This window comes from Salvelinus alpinus, chromosome 28, assembly GCF_045679555.1.
Source record: "Salvelinus alpinus chromosome 28, SLU_Salpinus.1, whole genome shotgun sequence".
NCBI lineage: Eukaryota > Metazoa > Chordata > Actinopteri > Salmoniformes > Salmonidae > Salvelinus > Salvelinus alpinus.
Window position 1 is genome coordinate 23,778,149 of NC_092113.1, and position 23,878 is coordinate 23,802,026.

The window sequence follows — 23,878 nt, forward strand, 5'->3', positions numbered from 1 at the left end:
ACAGAAATGTTTCAACATCTAGTGGAAAGCCTTCCTAGAAGAGTGGAGGATGTTATAGCAACAAAGGGGGGACCAACTCCATGATTTTGGAATGAGATGTTTGACGAGCAGGTGTCCGCATACATTTGGTCATGTAGTGTATATACACTGAGTGTACAAAACATTAGGAACACCTGCTCTTTCCATGACATAAACTGACGATGCGAATCCAGATGGAAAGCTAAGATCCCTTATTGATGTCACTTGTTAAATCCTCTTACATCAGTGTAGATGAAGGGGCCGAGACAGGTTAAAGAAGGATTTTTAAGCTTTCAGACAATTGAGACATGGATTGTGTATGTGGGCCATTCAGAGGGTGAATGGGCAAAGCAAAAGAGGGAGGGGAGTGCAACTCAATATTTAGGAAGGTGATCCTAATGTGTTGTACACTCAGTGTATATAATCCCTGATCACATACAGAGGCTTGTTGTGTTGTGTATTTGGTTATCGCTGCCATGCTTTTTGTGTTCTGTTCAAAAGACATTGAAAGCTTCCTTGATTTCCAAATATTTAACAAATCATTGTAAAAGAAACCATGGAAACAGTATCTCCATGTCAAGACCATTTTAAGAACTCCAAGCCTACAGCTGATGGGTTAATTTCAGATTTAACAAAATAACATTTTGGAAATTGCTTGCAATGTTTTTATTATTTTACGGCCAAATCACAGATCCCAATGGGCAAAGTGGTACAGGAGAAACTGGGGAGTACACTGATGTGTCTGGCAAGCGTTCAGAGCGCACAAGGCAAGGCCCGCTGCTGAAGGACACAGTGATTGGTAAGAGACCACACATGACGTCATGTACTGACTGCATGGAGGAGATGGCATTCACATTTGAGTATCACTCAAGTTTGGGAAATAATTGGAGAAATATGATACTTTTGTAACAGGGTCATCTGTTACACTGACAAGAGATGATACTGAGAAGATACATGTACCTTAAAGGGGAATGTTGAATATCATCTCTTACCATACTGTATGTGCACATCTCAAAGTAACCAATAGTATGTTCATTTTTGAGAATTTATTTATGTAGTCATATAATAACATCAATAGTATTTTCCATGCAATGTGTTCTTCTGGGAAGATGTTCTATGAAACTCTTCTATGTTCCATAGAACTCTTCTAACTAAATTGTACATGATGGGGCTTATTTATACAGTATATGTACAGTCAGGTCTAAAATTATTGGCACCCTTGATAAAGATGAGCAAAAAAGACTGTATAAAATAAATAATACAAATACTGAGCTATATTGCATGCCAAAGAAGGAACATTTAATATTTTTATACTAAAACAATTGCTCAGAGAAAGATTTTGTTGAACAAGTAATAATAGGATCTCCTGTTTTCAATACTCCAGCACCCTCCCCTTGCAAGGATAATGATACTGAGTCTTTATCTACGACAAAATCCACCGCTGGTGTATGTGGCCAAAGAACTCAATTTTCATGTCATCTGACCATAGCACTGGATCCAATCCAAATGCCAATGCCATTTATCAAACTCCAGGCGGCGCTATGGACAGATGACATGAAACTAGAGCTCCTTGGCCACGCACACCAGTGGTGGGTTTGGCGTTGAAAAACAAAAGCATATGCAGAAAGGTACCTCTTACTTATGTTAAAATATGGTGGTCGATCTTTGATGTTATGTGGCTATTTTGCATCCACTGGTCCTGGGGCAACGGCATCATGAACTTTGCCAAGTACCAGGACATTTTAGCCAAAAACCTTGTTGCCTCTACCAGGAGGCTGACATTTTGCTGCAAGTAGATCTTCCAGCAAGACAATAACCCCAAGTACTAATCAAAATCCACAAAGAAATGCTTAATTGACCACAAATTAAACATTTTGCAATGGACATATCAGTCTCCAGACTCGAACCCCATTGAAAACCTGTGGTTTGAATTGAAGAGAGCAGTCCATAAGAGCAGACGAAGGATATCAAGGATCTGGAAAGATTCTGTATGGAAGTATGGTCTAAGATCCCTCCCAACATGTTCTCCAATCTTATAAAGCAATTTAGAAAAAAGTTCAGTGTCATTGTCCTCGCAAGGGGAGGGTGCTAGAGTATTGGGTAACACTTTATTTTGATAGTTTGTATGTAGATGCTCTACAGCAGGGTTCCTCAAGTTGAGGCCCGCGACCCGAATTTGGCCAGTGGGTGATTTTATTTGGCCCCCCAAGTGCTGAAAAAATATTTGTATTTTTTATTGTTGGACATAAGACTAAAAACACCAGCAAATCATCTTTATAAATTTATTTTAATTCGGAAAATTTGTTCAAATGTATTACCATGAATAATAGAGAGACACAGTGCCTTCGAAAAGTATTCAGACCCCTTGACTTTTTCCGCATTTTGTTACATTACAGCCTTAATCGAAAATATATTAAATTAAAAAAAAATACTCAGCAATCTACACACGATACCCCATAATGACAAAGCAAAAACTGTTTTTTATTTATTTTTGCAAATGGATTAAAAATATAAAACTTAAATACCTTATTTACCTGGGACGGCAGATAGCCTAGTGGTTAGAGCGTTGGACTAGTAACCGAAAGGTTGCAAGATTGAATCCCCTGTCGTTCTGCCCCTGAATAAGGCAGTTAACCCACTGTTCCTAGGCCGTCAGTGAAAATAAGAATTTGTTCTTAAATTACTTGCCTAGTAAAATAAATGTAATAAATACAATTTATATAAGTATTCAGACCCTTTGCTGTGAGACTAGAAACTGAGCTCAGGTGCATCCTGTTTCCATTGATCATCCTTGAGATGTTTCCACAACTTGATTGGAGTCCACCTGTGGTAAATTGAATTGATTGGACATTATTTGGAAAGGCACACCTGTCTATATAAGGTCACAAAGTTGACAGTGCATGTCAGAGCAAAAATCAAGCCATGAGGTCAAAGGAATTGTCTTTAGAGCTCAGAAACAGGATTGTGTCGAAGCACAGATCTGGGAAAGGGTACCAAAACATTTCTGTACCATTGAAGGTCCCCAAGAACACAGTGGCCTCGATCAATCTTAAATGGAAGAAGTTTGGAACCACCAAGACTCTTCCTAGAGCTGGCCACACGGCCAAACTGATCAATTGGGGGAGAAGGGCTTTGGTTCGGGAGGTGACCAACACCCCGATAGTCTGACCGAGCTTCAGAGTTCCTTTGTGGAGATGGGAGAACGTTCCAGAAGGACAACCGTCTCTGCAGCGTTCCACCAATCAGGCCTTTATGGTAGAGTGGCCAGACAGAAGCCACTCCTCAGTAAAAGGCACATGACAGCCCGCTTGGAGTTTGCCAAAAGGCACCTAAAGACTCTCATGCCATGAGAATCAAGATTTGTCACTTCTGGAGAAAACCTGGCACCATCCCTACGGTGAAGCATTGTTGTGGCAGTATCATGCTGTGGGATGTTTTTCAGCGGCAGGGACTGGGACACTAGTCAGGATCGAGTGAAAGATGAACGGAGCAAAGTACAGAGAAATCCTTGATGAAAACCTGCTCCAGAGCGCTCAGGACCTCAGACTGGGGCGAAGGTTCACCTTCCAACAGGACAACAACCCTAAGCACACAGCCAAGACAAAGCAGGAGTAGCTTTGGGACAAGTTTCTGAATGTCCTTGAGTGGCCCGGCCAGAGCCCGGACTTGAACCCGATCGAACATCTCTGGAGAGACCTGAAAATAGCTCTGCAGCAACACTCCCCATCCAACCTGACAGAGCTTGAGATGATCTTCAGAGAAGAATGGGAGAAACTCCCCAAATACAGTTGTGCGAAGTTTGTAGCGTCATACCCTAGAAGACTCGAGGCTGTAATTACAGCCAAAGGTGCTTCAACGAAGTACTGAGTAAAGGGTCTGAATACTTATGTAAATGTGATATTTCAGTTTTTTTTTAAATATATATTAACAAACATTTCTAAAAACAGTTTTTGCTTTGTCATTATGGAGTGTTGTGTGTAGATTTATGAGGACAAAAATCTTTTTAATCGATTTTAGAATAAGGCTGTAACCTTACAAAATGTGAAAAATGTCATGGGGTCTGAATACTTTCCGAAGGCACTGTATATCTGATCTTATACAAATGTGAACAAGGTTTGAAATTATTATGTTTTAGTCCAATATTATATCTGTTTGGGCTTCTTGCGGTCAATTTGCAGTCTTCAAATTATTTGTAATTACGTTCCTGCCGTCTTACCATCCGCTCAAGACCACAATTGCCCCGTGGCTGAATCTAGTTTATGTTTTCTGCTCTACAGATTATCTACAGACTATCAATAACATTTTAATTTACCCTAACCCTGGCCCAAACCTTAACCCTTATCCTAACCCTAAACTTAACCCGTAACCTCCCTAACCCTAACTCTAAGCTTAACCCTTATTCTAAACCTAACCTAACCCTAACCTCAGCAAGCAGTTGCTTATCAACAGGTAGTTTGTTGACAGTATAACCCAAATAAAGTGTGACCAAATCTCTTTCTCTGACCAATTGTATTAGTATAAAATAATATAATGTCCCCATTTTTTGCAGCATACAATATAGATCAGTATTTGTATTCTTTATTTTAAACAGTCATTTTGCTCATCTTTATCAAGGGTATATGTACAGTACCAATCAAAAGTTTAGACACACCTACTCAATCAAGGGTTTTTCTTTATTTTTACTATTTTCTACATTGTAGAATACGAGTGAAGACATCAAAACTATGACATAACACACATGGAATTATGCAGTAACCAATAAAGTGTTGAAAAAATCTAAATATATTTTAGATTTTAGATTCTATAAAGTAGCCAACCTTTATCTTGATGACAGCTTTGCACACTCTTGGCATTCTCTCAGTCATCTGGAATTCATTCCAATTAACAGGTGTGCATTGTTAAAAGTTCATTTGTGGAATTTCTTTCCTTCTTAATGCGTTGAGCCATCAGTTGTGTTGTGAAAAGGTATGGGTGGTATACAGGAGATAGCCCTACTTGGTAAAAATAAAGAAAAACCCTTGAATGAGTAGCTGTGTCCAAACTTTTTACTGGTATTGTATATTTATACAGTATATAAAATCCCTGATCTCATAGAGTGGCTTTTTGTGTTGTGTGTTCCTGTATCTCTGTCATGCTTTTTGTGTTCTATTCACAATAAATGTAATGCTTTCTTCCAACCCTAACCTTACAGCTCATAATTTAACAAAATGCTAAGTAATTTTGGAAATTGCCCGCAAGGTTATTATTTTACGGCCAAATCACAGATCCCAATGGGCAAAGTGGTACAGGAGAAACTGGGGAGTACACTGATGTGTCTGGCAAGCGTTCAGAGCGCACAAGGCAAGGCCCGCTGCTGAAGGACACAGTGATTGGTAAGAGACCACACATGACGTCATGTACTGACTGCATGGAGGAGATGGCATTCACATTTGAGTATCACTCAAGTTTGGGAAATAATTGGAGAAATATGATACTTTTGTAACAGGGTCATCTGTTACACTGACAAGAGATGATACTGAGAAGATACATGTACCTTAAAGGGGAATGTTGAATATCATCTCTTACCATACTGTATGTGCACATCTCAAAGTAACCAATAGTATGTTCATTTTTGAGAATTTATTTATGTAGTCATATAATAACATCAATAGTATTTTCCATGCAATGTGTTCTTCTGGGAAGATGTTCTATGAAACTCTTCTATGTTCCATAGAACTCTTCTAACTATTCTGTAGATGAAGCTAAAGAAATTAACTTCTAATTACTGGTATCTTAAAAAAATAAGATCTGATACCATAGAAATGCTTGTTGTGTTGTGCGTTTGTGTGCATTATTGTAATGCTTTACAGATGAAGTCGGAAGTTTACATACACTTAGGTTGGAGTCATTAAAACTCGTTTTTCAACCACTCCACAAAAATCTTGTTAACAAACTGTAGTTTTTGCAAGTTGGTTAGGATATCTACTTTGTGCATGACACAAGTTTCCAACAATTGTTTACAGACAGAATATTTCACTTATAATTCACGGTATCACAATTCCAGCGGGACAGAAGTTTACATACACGAAGTTGACTGTGCCTCTAAACAGCTCGGAAAATTCCAGAAAATTATGTCATGGCTTTACAAGCGTCTGAAAGTCTAATTAACATAATTTGAGTCAATTGGAGGTGTACCTGTGGATGTATTTCAAGGCCTACCTCCAAACTCAGTGCCTCTTTGCTTGACATCATGGGAAAATCAAAAGAAATCAGCCAAGACCTCAGAAAAAAAATTGTAGACCTCCACAAGTCTGATTCATCCTTGGGTGCAATTTCCAAATGCCTGAAGGTACCACATTCATCTGTACAAACAATAGTACACAAGTATAAACACCATGGGACCATGCAGCCGCCATACCGCTCAGGAAGGAGACGCATTCGGTCTCCTAGAGATGAACGTACATTGGTTTCGAAACGTGCAAATCATTCCCAGAACAACAGCAAAGGACCTTGTGAAGATGCTGGAGGAAACAGGTACAAAGGTATCTATATCCACAGTAAAATGAGTCCTATATCGAGATAACCTGAAAGGCTGCTCAGCAAGGAAGAAGCCACTGCTCCAAAACCGCCATAAAAAAGCCAGACTACGGTTTGAACCTGCACATGGGGACAAAGATCGTACTTTTTGGAGAAATGTCCTCTGGTCTGATGAAACAAAAATGGCCATAATGGGCATTAAGACCATCGTTATGTTTTGAGGAAAAAGGGGGATGCTTGCAAGCCGAAGAACACCATCCCAACCGTGAAGCACGGGGGTGGCAGCATCATGTTGTGGGGGTGCTTTGCTGCAGGAGGGACTGGTGCACTTCACAAAATAGATGGCTCAGGAGGAAGGGAAATTATGTGGCTATATTAAAGCAACATCTCAAGACATCAGTCAGGAAGTTAAAGCTTGGTCGAAAATGTGTCTTCCAAATGGACAATGACTCCAAGCATATTTCCAAAGTTGTGGCAAAATGGCTTAAGGACAACAAAGTCAAGGTATTGGAGTGGCCAACACAAAGCCCTGACCTCAATCCTATAGAAAATGTGTACATCCACAGGTACACCTCCAGTTGACTGAAAGTATGTCAATTAGCCTATCAGAAGCTTCTAAAGCCATGACATCATTTTCTGGAATTTTCCGAGCTGTTTAAAGGCACAGTCAACTTAGTGTATGTAAACTTTTGACCCACTGGAATTGTGATACAGTGAAATAATCTGTCTGTAAACAATTATTGGAAAAATGACCTGTGTCATGCACAAAGTAAATATCCTAACCGACTTGCCAAAACTATAGTTTGTTAACAAGAAATGTGTGGAGTGTTTGAAAAACTAGTTTTAATGACTCCAACCTAAGTGTATGTAAACTTCCGACTTCAACTGTACATCGTCTGGTCTAACCATTATCCTACTCAAGACAGCCCAAATAATAATTTCTTCAGAGCACTACAAAATGGCATTAGATGTTAACATCACATCTGGTAAGTCTGTCTGATCCAAATGTAATAAAACCAGTCTTAAGTCCCTAATTGTTTGCTGTTGTGAATGCCAGATCCAGGAGTTCAGTTCGTAAGCGGGTTGTCAAATGTCCATGCCCTCATTGGCCAGCCTGCTGAACTGATGTGTAAGCTGAGCAGTGATGATTGTGAAGGGGCCTGGTACAGAGATAGCAAGAAGGTTAGACTGAATTATCTTTGTCATTCTCACCCCCCAATATATTTTTATTTGATAATATCTTAAGATAAATTATAAAATATATCTTTCCTGACAGTTGACAGCAGATGATGGACACATAATGTCCAGAGATGGTGCAAACCACAAGCTGGTCATCAACCGTTGTCAGGAGGAAGACTCTGGAAAATACCGCTTTGAGGCAGACGGGCGTAAAACTGAGGCAATGCTGAATGTGGAAGGTTAGAAAATGAAAGGCATTCATTTTGGTTATATGTACAATACAATGTCTACACTGTCTCAACATAATTTGAGTAGCCATTTCACAATACTCAAATTATAAAATCATTATGCATTTAAAAAAAGTTATATCCACTTTTAGTATTCTGATTTTTTTTTTTAAACAATTGCAGTTGAGTCAAATGTCAGTTAAATTGCATGATCTGTGTCCTATTCAGACCCTCCCAGGTTTGACCCTGATGATCTGTCTGCGTTCTCTCAGCCGGTCATAGTCAAAGTGGGGAATAGCGCCACGTTCAAACTGCCCTTTGTGGGCCGCGAGCCCATGAAGATCCAGTGGTACAGAAAAGGAGAGGAGCTCCTGGACGATAACACCACCAAGATAGAGAAGTCCTTCACCCAAAGCCGCCTGCTCCTCAGCAAGTGCCAGCGCAAAGACACTGGAGAGATCAAGATCAAGCTCAAGAACGAACATGGTACCATGGAGGCTATCTCAAGACTCATCGTCCTCGGTGAGTTGAGAAATGGAACCAATGTTAGAATTAGTTCAATTCAAGAATTCAAGGTAAGAACTGTCTCAGTTCAATCATTGTTCAGAGATATTCTTGTGTATCTGTGCTGTGGACAGTCAGTTCTCTCTCTTAAATTCCAATGCAGAGACATGACTGCAGACTGTTTTGGCTAGGGTAATGTGACCTCTCTCTGTCTGATCTGGTAGACAAACCCACCGCGCCCCAGGGCCCTGTGGAGGTCCTCGAGAGCACAGCCTCTTGTATTCATATCAAATGGAGAGATCCAAAGGATGACGGTGGCTGCCCAGTAATAAACTACAACCTGGAGCGCCAGCAAGTTGGCCGCAACACTTGGAAGAAGCTGGGGGACATCCCTGGCGTGCCCGAATACAAGGATAACGACGTGGAACACGGCAGGAAGTATTGCTATCGTATCAGGGTGGTCACCGAGGAGGGCGTCAGTGAGATGATGGAGACTGATGACCTCACAGCTGGCACCTTGGGTGAGCTAGTTGTAGGTTTAGTAGGTTTATAGTGGATGTCAACAATGTCACGTAAGTTGTTATATGTTGTCATTAGAATCTACTTCAAAAGTTGTGCTTACGATAACCTTATTTGGGTATTATGACAGAACATTTTGAAAAGTGTTACACAAACACGAAATGTTATGTAATTTTCCTGAAATATCTCAGCCTTTCCTAGCAGCCCTGCCCCACCAAAAGTGGCTAGTGCTTTTAACAACTGCATCAACCTGACATGGTCTCCCCCGACCGACACTGGCGAGTCTCGCATCCTGGGCTACAACTTGGAAAAACGCAAGAAGGGGAGTAATCTTTGGAGTCCCGTCAACCCTACAGATGAGCCTATCCAAGGTCTCTTCTTTTAGTGAATTAGGGGCGTTAGTATACCACAGCTTCTTTGGATTAATGAATTCAATTGTATTGGACTTTCTATGACTGATTCTGTTTCTCCTCACTACTAGAAAAGAAACGTGCAGTGACAGATGTTGTAGCAGGGAACGAATACGAGTTCAGAGTTTATGCTATCAACGTCTCTGGACTCAGCGAGCCCAGTTCCCCTTCAGAGTTTATTTTCGCAAAAGACCCAAAGAGTAAGTCATACATCCTTTCAAAGTGCAAGCAACATGTACAACTATAATAAAACATAATATTTTCTGAAATAACTGTTTATTTAGGTGCTTGTTTATACTGTTAATTTGTTTGAAGTCAATGATGTATGGCCATTAGATTTACAATTTAGTGTTTGTTTTAGAACCCCCAGGGAAAGTGGAAGATCTGGAGGTGGCAGACACATCCTACACCACCCTCTCCGTGTCCTGGAATAAACCCACAGAGGAAGTGGGGGTCCAGGATGAGGCCAAAGGGTATTTTATAGAGGTCAGGCAGGCTGAGTGCATAGACTGGACCCGCTGTAACGTCACCCCCATCATCTTGACCACCTTCACTGTGAAAAGCCTGAAGGCCATGGCCATGTACTGGGTCAGGGTGATCGCTATCAATGATGGAGGAGAAGGAGTGCCCCAGGATCTGGACAACTACATCCTGGCCATGCCTCCACCTGGTGGGTGACGATGATGCGTTCATTGGGAATAGTGTTGTATTGTCTTTCTGTTTAAGCCTGTTTTAGCCTGCAAGTTAGACTTACATAAGATGAGTTTCAAATGTCCTCATTTATTTTTGTCACTGTTTTCAGTGAGACCATGCTTCACCGATAATAAGATGAAGAGTTTCATGGTGGTGAGAGCTGGAAATTCTGTCAGGATCCTCTTAAACTTTGAGGTAAGAGGGTAAGAGGTGAAACTGGTAATTGGCATATGCTTTAAGACCATGTGCAATCCATGCTATCTTGATGTTTTAAATCATCTTGTTATTAACAGGCATCCCCATGCCCAGAAGTCACGTGGCTGAAGGACGATGTTCCTTTGCTGAAGCGGGTCAATATCTCCAACTCTGAATCGTCATCTCAACTTCTGATCACTTCCTCTGAGCGCTCTGATTCAGGGATCTACACCATAGTGGTCAAAAATCTAGTGGGCCAGGAGAGCTTCAGTGTGGAGGTCAGGGTTACAGGTACAGTAACATACAGTAAAACTATCCTAGTGTGTTTCAGACTGAGAAGGGATTGGAACTTGCACAAGATGAAAAAGACAGCCAGGGCCCGCACTCACAAAGAAAGTATTTTAAATATCAGCAGTCACAATGAACATCGGCCATAAGTGAATCAACAACAATTACCACCTAATGATAGAATGTCCTCCTGAAGTGTAACATCATACTGACTATCATCTCTGACTCTGGCTGTAGATGATCCCAAGCCTCCAGGACCAGTAGAACTTGAGGAGAACGTCCCAGGCACTGTGACTGTGATTTGGGAGCCATCCCCTGATGAGAAGCGTGACGACCACCTTCACTACTCTGTGTCTAAACGGGACTCCACCAAAGGCTCATGGAGCACGGTGGCCGACAGGCTCTTCAACAACAAGTTCACGGCTTGTAACATTATGCTTGGCAGGGAGTACCACTTCAGGGTCTACGCCAAGAATGACATGGGCATGTCTGCTCCGTCTGAGTCTCCCACTTGGGGAAGCGAGAGGAGGAAAGGTATTAGAAGCCAGACAGAGAGAGATACTTTGCCATATAAATAAGTCATATAAATCAGCTTTTATGGATAGACAGGTACTAATAACAGTATAATCAATAGCAGTCATTAAGCTCAACATTTGACAAGTACTAATGTGCTATTATAACGGTTTATTACAAATGAATGAATAATCTATGAACCCTTTATATAATGCTGCTATTTTAACTTAAGCATTACATGACATGTAAGATGAGCATTTTACCTTTTTGCCATGTTTCTTCTCTAGACAAATTTGTGGTAAACATGCCAGCCTACAAAACGTGTGATTTGCGGACCGCTCCAGCCTTCCTTGTGCCACTGAGACAGCACACAGCACCCAAAGGCTATGAGTGCTATATGAGCTGTGCCATAAAGGGAAATCCCAAGCCTCGCGTCACTTGGTACCGCAACAACATCAGCCTCAACACTAACACCAACTACTTGATCACCAACATCTGTGGTGTCTGCTCCTTGCTGATACTCCGTGTGACCCCCAAAGACTGGGGCGAGTACAACATCCAATTAGAAAGTGCCCTGGGGAGGGCCGAGTCCTCCACCAAACTCACAGTCAGAGGTGAGAACTCCACTGACCTGCTCTGATAAACATATTTAGTACCTCGTGTGAGTTAGACTATTATTTAATGTAATTAAAATAGGGTAATATTGTTTCTCTCTTTCTCTCTCTTGCTCACAGAATGAAGAAACATTTTACAGTGCTTCAGTATGTAGAGGCGTTATTATGTATCAAGGTGGAAAATGTCAATTTTGTTATATGATTGAATTAAGTTATTTTCCAAAATGCATGACTGTACTGCTTGTAAGACATGCACTGTGTTTGTTGAGGCTAGTAAGTAAAAATGACAAGAGTGATCGTTTTTGATCATTATGTTTGATGTGGATATTTCACAACCTAAAATGACCCAAATCGAGATGGCATTGACCCAACCTGGGAGTTGGGGTCTCCTAGACTTAAATTAATTCTGATCCTAAATCACTTGAGATTACCAAACCCTCTCCAATTTTGTTGTCATGTTAAACATACTAATTTCATGCTGAATAACGTTGACATTCCGATTAAAAACATACTAGAAAGTGACCGAAAGTGTACACACACACATACAGAAAGTGTTGTGTAAAGCCTGTGGAAGTGATGGCAATAGACATGAATGCAGTGGACAGATTACTGTAGGTCCCATGAAATACTAAATATGACCACAGAAAATAACTGAGCTATGCTGTCAATTTTTTTGAGAACTCAACTATGTCACTTGTAAGATGCAATGCAAATAAAGGGTTTGGCAAAGTTGTTGTAATTGTGAAATGTAAGGCTTTTTGAAAGACACAGAATGAAGAATTACAACACACATCCCCCCCAGCTCTATAGAGCCCATTCATATTTTAGGCTACATACTGATAATTGCCTACTCAGTCACTAAGAAGCTACATGACATGGTGGTGCCGAACTAAGGCATGCATAGAAAATGATAAACAGTGCATTCGGAAAGTATTCATATACCCCTTGACTTTTTCCACATTTTGTTACATTACAGCCTTATTCTAAACTTGATTAAATAGTTTTTCCCCCCTCATTGTCACACCCTGATCGGTTTCCCCTGTCTTTGTGCTTGTCTCCACCCCCTCCAGGTATCGCTCATCTTCCCCATTATCCCCTGAGCATTTATACCTGTGTTCTATGTTTGTCTGTTGCCAGTTTGTCTTGTCTTGTCAGGTCTTACCAGCATTCTTTCCCGTTTTCCTGTTCCTCAAGTGTTTGTTTCCTAGTTTTCCCAGTTCTGACCTTTCTGCCTGCCCTGACCCCGAGCCTGCCTTCCGTCCTGTACCTGTCTGACTCTGACCTGATTACGAACCTCTGCCTGTCCTCGACCTGCCCTTTGCCCTGTGTTATAATAAATTATTGAGAACTGTACTATCCGCCTCCTGTGTCTGCATTTGGGTCATATCCTGAGTCGTGATACTCATCTATCTACACACAATACCCCATAATGAAAAAGCAAAAACAGTTTTTTAGACATTTTTGCAAACGTATTAAACATAAAAACAGTAATATCAAATGTACAAAAGTATTCAGACCCTTTACTCAGTACTTTGTTGAAGCACCTTTGGCTGCGATTACAGCCTCGAGTCTTTTTGGGTATGACGCTACAAGCTTGGCACACCTGTATTTGGGGAGTTTCTCTCATTCTTCTCTGCAGATCCTCTCAAGCTCTGTCAGGTTGGATGGGAACGTCGCTGCACAGCTATTTTCAGGTCTCTCCAGAGATGTTCGATCGGGTTCAAGTCCAGGCTCTGGCTGGGCCACTCAAGGACATTCAGAGACTTGTCTCGATGCCACTCCTGCGTTGTCTTGGCTGTGTGCTTTGGGTTGTTGTCCTGTTAGAAGGTGAACCTTGGCCTCAGTCTGAGGTCCTGAGCACTCTGGAGCAAGTTTTCATCAAGGATTTCTCTGTACATTGCTCCGTTCATCTTTCCCTCGATCCTGACTAGTCTCCCAGTCCCTGCCGCTGAAAAACATCCCCACAGCATGATGCTGCCACCACTGTGCTTCACTGTAGGGATGGTGCCAGGTTTCCTCCAGACGCGACACTTGGCATTCAGGCCAAAGAGTTCAATCTTGGTTTCATCAGAACAGAGAATCTTGTTTCTCATGGTCTGAGAGTCCTTTAGGTGCTTTTTTTGCAAACTCCAAATGGCCTGTCATGTGCCTTTTACTGAGGAGTGGCTTCCGTCTGGCCACGCTACCATAAAGCCCTGATTGGTGGAGTGCTGCAGAGATGATTGTCCTTTTGGAAAGTTCTTCCATCTCCACAGAGGAACTCTGAAGCTCTCAATAACCTTCAATACTGCAGAAATGATTTTATACCCTTCCCCAGATCAGACAATTCCTTCAACCTCATGGCTTGGTTTTTGCTCTGACATGCACTGTCAACTGTGGGACCTTATATAGACAGGTGTGTGCCTTCCCAAATAATGTCCAATCAATTGAATTTACCACAGGTGGACTCCAATCAAGTTGTAGAAACATCTCAAGGATGATCAATGGAAACAAGATGCACCTGAGCTCAATTTCGAGTCTCATTGCATAGGGTCTGAATACTTATGTAAATAAGGTATTTCAGTTTTTTATTTGTAATACATTTTATTTGTAATAACATTTCTAAAAACCGGTTTTCACTTTGTCAGTATGGGGTATTATGTGTAGATTGATGAGGGAAAAATGCATTTATTTTAGAACAAGGCTGTAACTAAACCAAAATGTGGAAAAAGTCAAGGGGTCTGAATACTTTCTGAATGCACTGTACATCATTACCATAGGCACACGTTTGGACTTTGTATTATTCAGTCCCTTCAGGATTCTGCTATCAAAATGTTTTAGTTGCAAAATCAACAATTCCCCGCATATTATGCAAGCAAGGACTTGCAAATTTGACCAATCACTGCACTATTTCGGAATTAAACAGTCAATTAGTAGCAATATTTTCTCACAAAACTGACCCATCGCCGCATTACAAAAAGAGGGCTGGCAATTTCAACCAATCAACGCACATGTATCGCATAATATTGTTAAATGAAGCCAGAAGTCAACTAACTTTTTCTCTCTTCACTGCATTTCGCATTTTGCGACTAATTTGAACACAATAATCGTTGAATTCTGGAGGGACTGAATAGGTAAGACTGAGCAGCACACGTTACAGGGAGACTAGCCACTCTCCCGCACTAAACGCCCCTCACGCACTCTTCTCTTTCTGGAACGGGGTACCACACGCTTCTTTATTTTCTTATTTGCAGCCCAAACCACCCCTTCACTAAGAACTCTCTCTTTTTGCTACTTTGTTTACTGGTATTGAATGAGGACCAATTTACGCGTTGTAATATCAATTAATTAATACAAGAAAGACGTGTCTGGAGAAGTCACCACAGCACCAGAGCAAACATCCATCTTTCCACCACCGGTCCTTCACCACCTCTGGCCATTATACTGTTGGAACTACTACGCTACTGTGTTAAAATGACAGCAAAGCACCGAGGGAAGAAGAACAAACACAATCACGAAGACTTTAACCATTTGAATCATGAATCTTCAGAACCGGAGGCGCGAGGTGGAAACCAGAATGTGCTATTGTTCATTTTATTCCTTATGATTGTGGTCGGAGGTGCCACCGGGGCATGGTTCTGTTTCCAGCAGCACCAAAGTATAACCTACTTAGCAGACAATTTCATGGGCATGCAGATGAAGATGGTGACGCTTCAGTCCTTCCAGGAAGAAATTCGACAGACAAATGAAAAGGTAAATAGTTAACCATGCGTAATAAGAACATGGGCAAAAATAATTGGCGCATTACAAAGGCTCTGAAGTTTCCATGCGTCAGCAAAATGTCAAAATAACGTTCTGTGCAACGTTTTTTGTGATCAAAATCCTTCTGTATTTAGACCCATTGCAATACTATTCCGACCGTCCTAATTTATTTTGCATTCAGTACTATGGAAAGCTCTAGCAGTCGGTATGTATATGCCTTCCTATAGCCTGCATGCAGTTGTCAGCAAAATTTCAGGATAGGATATGATAGTTCTGAACTGATGTAATACTGCCAAGACACTGAACCGAAGTGAGTCGCAAATTATTCTATTTCTAACCCCCGTCAAGGTGCGCAACCTGGTCTCAGAGCATATCGTTTTATTCTGTACGTAAATCAGCGATACACCGTTTAGTATGATATGTTAAGTTTGCAATGGTTACACAACACAGATAGTTACTTAAGGCAAAAACTATATGAGGGTGGTTGGTTGTACGTATAACACTTATAACACGAACGACTAGCAACCCAAAGGTTGTGAGTTCGAATCTCAATATGGATAACTTTAGCATTTTATTTAATTAGCAACTTTTCAACTACTTCTTACTTTTAGCTACTTTGCAACTACCTAGCATGTTAGCTAACCCTTCCCCCAACTCTAACCTTAACTCTTTTAGCTAACCCTTCCCCTAACCTTAACCCTTTACCCTAACTCCTAAACTTAACCCTAACCTTGAACCCTAACCCCTAGCCTAGCTAATGTTAGCGAGCTAGCTAATGTTAGCCAACTAGCCACAATTCATAACATGTATGTTCTGCAAATCGTAACATATTGTACGTTTTGCGAATTCATAACATATGATACTAATTGTAAGTCGTAACATATTATAGGGAAATGGTGGTGGACATCCACAAATTAATACATACTGTACCATACGAAATGTAACATCATACTAAATGGAGTGTCTCAGTTTTATGTACAGAATAAGACGAAATGCTCTGAGACTATGTTGAGGTGCACATCATGCAGCTGTTGCCATTTGTAATTGGGATTAAATTTGACCTACAATGTGGGAACACTGACTGCACCAATAGTTTGTTAGGGTACATAACATAAGCCACTGAATGTCCCTAGAATATAGACATATTTCAATAAAAGATTAACTGTATAGGCGTTTTGAAATAAACACATTCCACTTCCAATTCGACTAGAGTTTTACAGCAGTTGACCCTGCTTGAAACCATGCTTCACATAGTCATGGTACTGATTTCAGTGTGCACTGTGCAGTGGCTTAAATAAAGAAGCCAGTTGTCTATATGGGGATAAAAATAGCCTGCTACAGCACTCGATATTGACCTTACTTGTGGTGAGTCCCTGTAACATGTACTCCTATTAGTTTTCCAGCTTCATTGCACTGGTTCCCTGGCTGGTCTTTAATCATACATAGAAACATGTTCTAGAGATTATACCCATTCAGACGTGGCCACCCGGGTGAGTGTTTCCAAAACAATAAGTGCAGAGGGGAATTTGTAGACTAATTGAACCCGTTTATGGGCTCAATTTACTTCCCAATTAGGATGAGGAGGTATATGCACTAGTATCTGCACATGCTTAATGCATGTTCTAAGTTACTTTGGAACATGTGTTATAGATACCAAAATACCCTGCGTCAATGAGAAGTCATTTTGTAGTATTAAACCATGGCCCCACATACAGGTATTACAGGTACTTCATACACACTGTTGAGAGATAAGAAACCAGCATTCACAAGTTTGTTGAAGTTCTTTTACAAGGCAAAAAGTTGGCTGTCAATACCTGGTTGCAGGGCTAAATACAGGCATGTGATTTTCCACATAAAAATCCTTAACATTTTAACATGTTTGCACATTGACCTCACCATACACACACTATGCCACAATTTGACCTTGTGGGTCACAGCAAATATAAAAAGTGAGTAACCTATGTAGCTGTTACACCCATGAGTGAAGGTTTGTTTGCCCCCAGTTCAGTAAATTCCATTTGAGGCTAGGGATTGTGCAACACTTGAGGGGCCAGAGTCAGAGACTTTCTGCATGCAGAGTAAGGTGAAGCCCATATTGTTGAGAGGCAGGAATTCAGAAGAAGTAACCTTTTGGTGAACTAACACTCGTACTTCACTCTTTCCCCCTTACTAACTCTGACTTTGATGATAGCTACTTTATTGAGTAAAAATGTATTTACTATGACTGTGATATGTGGTTGTCTATCTTAAGATGAATGCATTAACTGTCAATTGCTCTGGATAAGTGCATCTGCTAAATTACTAATGTGTAAAATGTAAATGCTTGAACTAGTATCCTATGAATAGTGTCAGTATTGCTAGAAAGCAGCCACAGTGTTCTGTCCTCATACTGCGGGGAGAGTCATTAAAGTGGTATTCCCCCCGGCACAGGAAGGGAGGCCATCCTTAACTTATAAGATCACAGGTTAGCCTTCACACAGTGGGACTTCGTCACTGATGGGGCCAGGATCTGGATTCAATTAACTGCTGACAGAATTAAATTGGCCTACTTAAATCATAGGATTATCCTACAGGCCACTGCAGTACCTGGTCAATATCTTGTTCTCATTTCTTTACACCCACTTACTGTAACTGTCTCAACCAATAGATCGTTTTCTGTCAGGATGAATAGCATGAGAGATAAAATACTTGATAAAGATTGCTCACTTACTTGCTATTGGCTGCACTATGCGCTGACTCTGAGCTATTTCTGTTTTATGTCCTTGCAGCAGCACAGTACCAGTGGCTTCGAGCTTCGCCTCAACACCCTAGAAGAGTCTTACACGCTGGCCCAGAAGCAGGTAGTCATGGCCCTGGCCATGGCTGAGCAGCTAAAGACCTTAGACCTGCCCACCCAGGTTCTCTCCCTCCACACAGAGATGAAGGCCCAGCTGGCTGAGATACAGCAGGCCACTGTGTCCACGGAGCAGCTGACTCAGCTGCAGGCCATGCTGAAGGGGAAGAGCGAGGAGTTTGAGGCTGTCCGGCTGCAGGTGGAGGGCCTGGCAGGGTTGATGACAGAGCTGGCCCAAAGCGTGGAGGGTCTGACAGGGAGCCTGGCCGAGAGGGCAGGGCTGCTGGGCACCCTGAGCGCCACCATGGAGGGCCAGGCATCAGACCTCCTGGGGGTGAAGGAACAGCTGTCAGCCAACCAGGCTCAACTGGAGGCCAGTACAGCGGAGATCACAAGTGTCAGGTATGTAGTGTATTGGGAATTGGAAAGAGTTTTGAAATGTTTGCTGTTGTTGTATCTTCCATTGTATTGGTTGGTTTCACTGTGTGTGCATACCTGTGTTTCAGAGAACTGATTGAGACAGTGCAGTCTCAGAGTGCCCAGCAGGCCAGAGAGGGGCAGCTGGTGACAGTACAACAAAGTCTGCAGGAGCAGAACTCAGCGGCTCACAGTCTGCACTCTGAGCTCCACGCTCAGCTGGAGGTCGTGCAGAAACAGGTCGCCCTGGTAACGCCTAGAGGAAGTCTCACACATGCCAGGGTTTAGAATATTGTGGTAGAAGGGGACTGGGTCACCCTCAAATATACTTCCTTTTATGAATTGTCTTATATAGTGGTACGTTAGGACTGGTCACAGGTTATTTAAGCAGTAAGGCCCGAGGGGGTGTGGTATATGGCCAATATACCACGGCTAAGGGCTGTTCTTACGCACGACGCAACGCGGAGTGCCTGGATACAGCCCTTAGCCGAGGTATATTGGCCATATACCACAAACCCCCCGAGGTGCCTTATTGCTATTATAAACTGGTTACCAACATAATTAGAGCAGTAAAAATAAATGTTTTGTCATACCTGTGGTATACGGTCTGATATACCACAGCTGTCAGCCAATCAACATTCAGGGCTTAAACCACCCAGTTTATAATGCCTTTTAAACCTTTTCATCACAGTTTCTCATCTAAGCATTAGTGTTCCTAGCGTCAAATATTTTGGTGTATTTTGTACAGGGGAGCATGCACATTCTCGTAACTATTTTTGCCCAGCATGTGCCCATGGGGAACTTTTATGAGATTGCTGCTAACCCATTAGTGTGTAGAGGCGAATTGCCTGCTGTGGATTCTCTGATGAATTCTGGGTAAATGTTGTATTCCCATTCATATACTGTAATGTAGGCCAAATAAATGACATCAATGTGATTACAAAGTAACCATAGGCCCTGTACTTCCCTTAAGTACTAACTATAATTATTTCTGTTTCAGCTGGAAGGAGGGGGTCAAGCAGATGAGCCCTCAGAGGAGGTGGAGGAAGAGGCTGCTTCTGCGGAAGAGGAGCAGGCTGCTCCTGCTGAGGAGGTGGAAGAGAAGGAGGCGGCTCACTTAGATGGGAAGTCTGTTGTACAGGAGGATTCGGCTGTCACAGAGGAACAGACTGCTCCTGCAGAGGAGGAGGGGGTGGAGGAGGAGCAGGGGGACTTGGCAGAGGCAGCACCAGAGGAGGTGGTGGAGGAGGTGCATGCAGTAGAGAATGTAGAAGAGCAGGCGGAAGAAGAGGATTCTGAAGCAGAAGATGAGCAAGAGGAGGAGCAGGCCGTGGAGGAAGAGGAGGAACAACTGGAAGAAGATGAGGCCTCTACTGAGGAGGAATGTAAGTCTATCTAAAAATCAATTTCAAACTAGAGTACAAACCTCCAGTTACTGCAAGGTGCAGGGTACAAAACGAAGAAATAAAGATGGATCCCTGCACACCGATGAATGCTCCCGCATTGTTATTGTGCAATGTTTCAACTCAAAGTCCTCGTCAGCCCTTCATCAGGCTGATGTTATGTGCACACTGTGAGGTTATCAATCTTTATTTCAAGGCTTTTACAATTTATCTGTGACCTCTTTTGGCCTGACCTCCTTACAGAAATTGTTGTTTCAAGTGAGGAGCACTAATGTGGTAATACAATGTTGTTACTAGTCTAATTGCAGTGTTATTACACAGGTATAGGAGCAAAGTGCAATTAATGTAACCTGTACTCCATATAATGTGAAGTGTTACCGCCTCCACTTACAAAGTATGACAACAGACCATTTAGGGTATCAATATCTTCTCTCATTGGTAGAGCAATGTTCCTCACTGAAGGTTGTTGTGGGCAATAGTATATGAAATGTTGTTTTTCTGATTTGTCTGGTCAGCTCTAAGGCCTTTAGTGAAGAGCATTGCCATTGACCTGTCTAATATCTGTAATGTTAACTGTAATGTTATTCTATATTACAGTGTGAATGTAAGCAGCAATGACAGCCACCACACTCACAGAGGATAATGGACACGTTCAGTCTGCATCGTGACAAATGGGAAGGCATTGCTGATGTTGAGGTGCAATAAACATGTAGTTTATCTCTCCAAGGGAAATGGCTGGTCAATAGAATCCACACAACTCTCTGGAATCAGTATTGTTACCTCAATGAATGTGTGTTTGAGAAGGCTACCTGGTTAGGCAATGGTTAATAATATTCAGGACTCACCTGCCAATACCAACCTCAAGAAGCCTTCATCTATTTTAACAACACAGCTGTATTTCTATAGATTATTTTCTGTACACCAAACTGTCACACTTTTTCTGCAAGCTCAGTTCTAACCGTCAGAGTTCAATGTGACAGGGAGAAAACGAAAAGCCAACAGAAAAAACACTTATTCACTCACACACTGTCACACACAATCAAACAAAGACAAAATGTGCCTGTATTGTTGACGTGAGAAGGGCTTTCCTTTTGTCATTGTCTGAAATGTGTCTTGGGATTTTGATTGGAATAAGGGATACGGAACGAAAGTTACTGAACATAAGTTACTGTATTCTATTTGTTTACACAGGCAAAACCGCTTACTACAGGAATAGCATGGGGGTGTAGCAAGGGCCATATCTATGAAATTCTCAAATGTTCATGCAGCTTCACTAAAGATTATTTTAGTCTAGTAGTTTTATTTTTGTTTTACTTTTCTTTTGAAAAGTCTACGCAAAGTGCACTGTTACTGCCAAGGCATGGGTTCGTCTTCTTACTTATGTCATGCAATAAAATGCAAATTAATTACTTAAAAATCATACAATGTGATTTTCTGGATTTTTGTTTTAGATTCCGTCTCTCACAGTTGAAGTGTACCTATGATAAAAATTACAGACCTCTACATGCTTTGTAAGTAGGAAAACCTGCAAAATCGGCAGTGTATCAAATACTTGTTCTCCCCACTGTATGTTTTAACCATGAACAGTGGTTTTCTCATTTAATATAAGACGTTTTGACAGCTGTATTTAGCCTACAAGGCCCATCATTGCTCTTGCCTGCTAGCCAAACTAAAGACAGTACAACGTTTGCTAGCTAACACAGCTCTCAAAAGATGGGACTATAAGTCCTTTTACATCAGTTTGTCATCTGCAGCCGACTTTAATGTGCCCAGCAGGCTATACACTTGTGACCCCCGGTGACCGGGTCCTACATGAAACATCCTTCATTCAGGCTGCAAAGGCGTCATTTCATCCTTAGTGTGATTTAATGGCCCACCGGCCTAACAAGACATGGAAAATATGCGTACTGTCTCAATAAAACCCAATTTTCCACCACCATCCTAGTGGCTAATGCTGCTTCCTGAATGAAGGATTTTTAATGTACGAGGCGGCCGCCGGGGAGTGTATAGGCAGCTGGGTTAAAGTTGGACGCATAATATGACAAATAATGTCAAAGGAATAATAGTGCCATCTGGCGCCGGTTAGGCTAAAAACAAGTGTGTAACAATTGTAACCAAGATGTAACATGGCAACCTCATAATGTTGCTAGGGGAAATTACCCAAAATGTGTTTTGATTTCAAAATCGTACATTTTATTTATAATATTTAATTAATGTGCAACTTTATAAAATTACCTCACCTTTTCGGAGGCCTTTTTTGTTCTGTGGCCCTTGGACTAATGTAAGGAATGACTCATGATGAAATCCTGAAAAACACAGATAAGACGTGTGTGTATAGTTGCAAACGCCTGTGTCTGCATTTGCTGGTTTGGTACTGCCAAACACTATGGTTTACTATTATTTGATCTATTAAGCTAAGTTGATGAGCTACTGCATACTTGAAAATCATTCAACTGACCTGAAATATTGTCTAACTTGTTCACACCCATCCATGATGTTTTATTCCATTGTTACATGTTAAAGGGTAAGGCCCCATGAAGTTAACGTGAGAATTCACAATGGATTAGTATCATGTTATACAAGTATTTCTACATTTGTAAAGACTGCAACCATTGTGTGTATGTAATACTGCTGTATGTGAACATTTTCAGCATGTTAGAGAAGATCGGCCTGAAGACCAGCACAGAATCACTGATCTACAAATCATCTTCTACCCTCATAATGTGATCAAGTTTGGCAAATCTGCGCAGCACTTGCTAATGTTGATCCCATCGAACATGCTTGTTGTGTGCTGTGTGGTGTATAAACTGCATTGCTTGCATCAGGCTCTTGGAGACGCAATTGGCTCAGAGTGCCCCGCGGCCCGCCTATGAGTCTGTATTGAACGCACTGTGCCTCGCCTTGCCCAGCTGATGGGGAGGATACAGTCTCTCTCTCTTTCTCTCTCTCCCTCCCGCCCTGTCCCACTCTTCTGTCCCTCCCCCATTCCCCGTTATCGCTCCCTCTCGCTCTTCCAATCACTCCCTCTCTCAGGATCGTATCCGGCCTCTCTCACTGCAGTCTCTCTCCACCGGTCTCTGACCTTCAGCAGCCTGGGACCATGCAAGCCTGCCAGCCCAGGTATGGAACTAATTCCTACCCTGAACCCTATCCTATCCAACTATCTGCATGACTTCCCTGTGCAGAATGTGAGAATATATGTCTTTTACTTTGATCTGAGAGTGAACGTGGTGCGGCCTCTCACTGGTGTTGTTTGGGATTTCCTACAAGTGGAAGGTATACCCTTCCCTGGTATTTGAATTGTACTGTGTGGGAAGTTGGTGCCCCTGGGTTGTGTGTTAGCTGAATTTCTTGGAGCGTGGGTGTGTATAGTGCTGTAAATATTTAGTATACTAAATGCATTGGCACTCAAATACCTCCCATCACTATGTTAAAATTGCAACCCCAACAAATGTATCCTATATAATGCATTTGGTATGGAAATTGGATATGCTTAAATCAAATTGAACATGCTTAAATCAAGTGTTTTTTATATCCTGCAACATAAGCAAATGTACTGTATGTTTTGTAGGACGTCTCCTGTATCACGTTTGCCTCAAGTCATTCCACTGTGTAGAAATATGATTTGTAATGTTGCTGTAGAATCACAGTTTACATAACAATTATTTAGCAGACATTCTTATCCAGAGCGACTCACAGGAGTAATTAGGGTTAAGTGCCTTGCACATCCACAGATTTTTATCGGAGATTCAAACCAATGACTTTTCGGTTACTGGCCCAGTGTGCTAAACTGGTAGGCTACCTGGCT

General features: G+C 41.7%; 3 protein-coding genes across 7 annotated transcripts in view; all 3 read left to right on the forward strand.

Moving 5' to 3' along the window:
• LOC139556858 (immunoglobulin-like and fibronectin type III domain-containing protein 1) overlaps nt 1-12,451 on the forward strand; it is a 46,125-nt gene extending 33,674 nt beyond the window's left edge. The window contains exons 14-26 of the mRNA XM_071370964.1: nt 5,283-5,390; nt 7,592-7,716; nt 7,811-7,952; nt 8,169-8,462; nt 8,669-8,965; nt 9,155-9,334; nt 9,445-9,573; nt 9,735-10,043; nt 10,176-10,261; nt 10,360-10,552; nt 10,787-11,083; nt 11,350-11,676; nt 11,797-12,451. Of these exons, the coding sequence (XP_071227065.1) occupies nt 5,283-5,390; nt 7,592-7,716; nt 7,811-7,952; nt 8,169-8,462; nt 8,669-8,965; nt 9,155-9,334; nt 9,445-9,573; nt 9,735-10,043; nt 10,176-10,261; nt 10,360-10,552; nt 10,787-11,083; nt 11,350-11,676; nt 11,797-11,801 (2,492 nt within the window). The 3' untranslated portion in view covers nt 11,802-12,451. The remainder of the gene's footprint in view (nt 1-5,282; nt 5,391-7,591; nt 7,717-7,810; nt 7,953-8,168; nt 8,463-8,668; nt 8,966-9,154; nt 9,335-9,444; nt 9,574-9,734; nt 10,044-10,175; nt 10,262-10,359; nt 10,553-10,786; nt 11,084-11,349; nt 11,677-11,796) is intronic.
• A 2,238-nt stretch (nt 12,452-14,689) lies between these two features.
• On the forward strand, nt 14,690-21,489 carry LOC139557447 (uncharacterized). 2 transcript variants are annotated; one of them, XM_071372261.1, is made up of 5 exons: nt 14,690-15,408; nt 18,186-18,652; nt 18,757-18,916; nt 19,668-20,052; nt 20,668-21,489. In XM_071372261.1, the coding sequence occupies exons 1-5, from the start codon at nt 15,130-15,132 to the stop codon at nt 20,670-20,672; spliced, it is 1,296 nt and encodes a 431-aa protein (XP_071228362.1). In that variant the 5' UTR covers nt 14,690-15,129; the 3' UTR covers nt 20,673-21,489. The 2 variants fall into 2 exon arrangements, with proteins under 2 accessions (XP_071228362.1, XP_071228363.1); XM_071372262.1 differs by having other exon boundaries at nt 18,757-18,907.
• A 1,552-nt stretch (nt 21,490-23,041) lies between these two features.
• The window catches only part of LOC139557465 (protein phosphatase 1 regulatory subunit 12B-like), a 43,655-nt gene continuing 42,818 nt past the window's right edge, over nt 23,042-23,878 (forward strand). For 3 of the 4 annotated variants that reach the window (XM_071372292.1, XM_071372293.1, XM_071372295.1), the window contains exon 1: nt 23,042-23,190. In XM_071372292.1, coding sequence (XP_071228393.1) covers nt 23,171-23,190 — 20 coding nt within the window. In that variant the 5' untranslated portion in view covers nt 23,042-23,170. The remainder of the gene's footprint in view (nt 23,191-23,878) is intronic. The other variant, XM_071372291.1, reaches the window with a different exon arrangement.

Coding starts and splice junctions, on each gene's coding strand:
- LOC139557447 (XM_071372261.1), top strand. CDS start 15,130: ATGACAGCAAAGCACCGAGGGAAGAAGAACAAACACAATCACGAAGAC. Junction 15,409..18,185: donor TTCGACAGACAAATGAAAAG/GTAAATAGTTAA, acceptor ATGTCCTTGCAG/CAGCACAGTACCAGTGGCTT. Junction 18,653..18,756: donor GCGGAGATCACAAGTGTCAG/GTATGTAGTGTA, acceptor CCTGTGTTTCAG/AGAACTGATTGAGACAGTGC.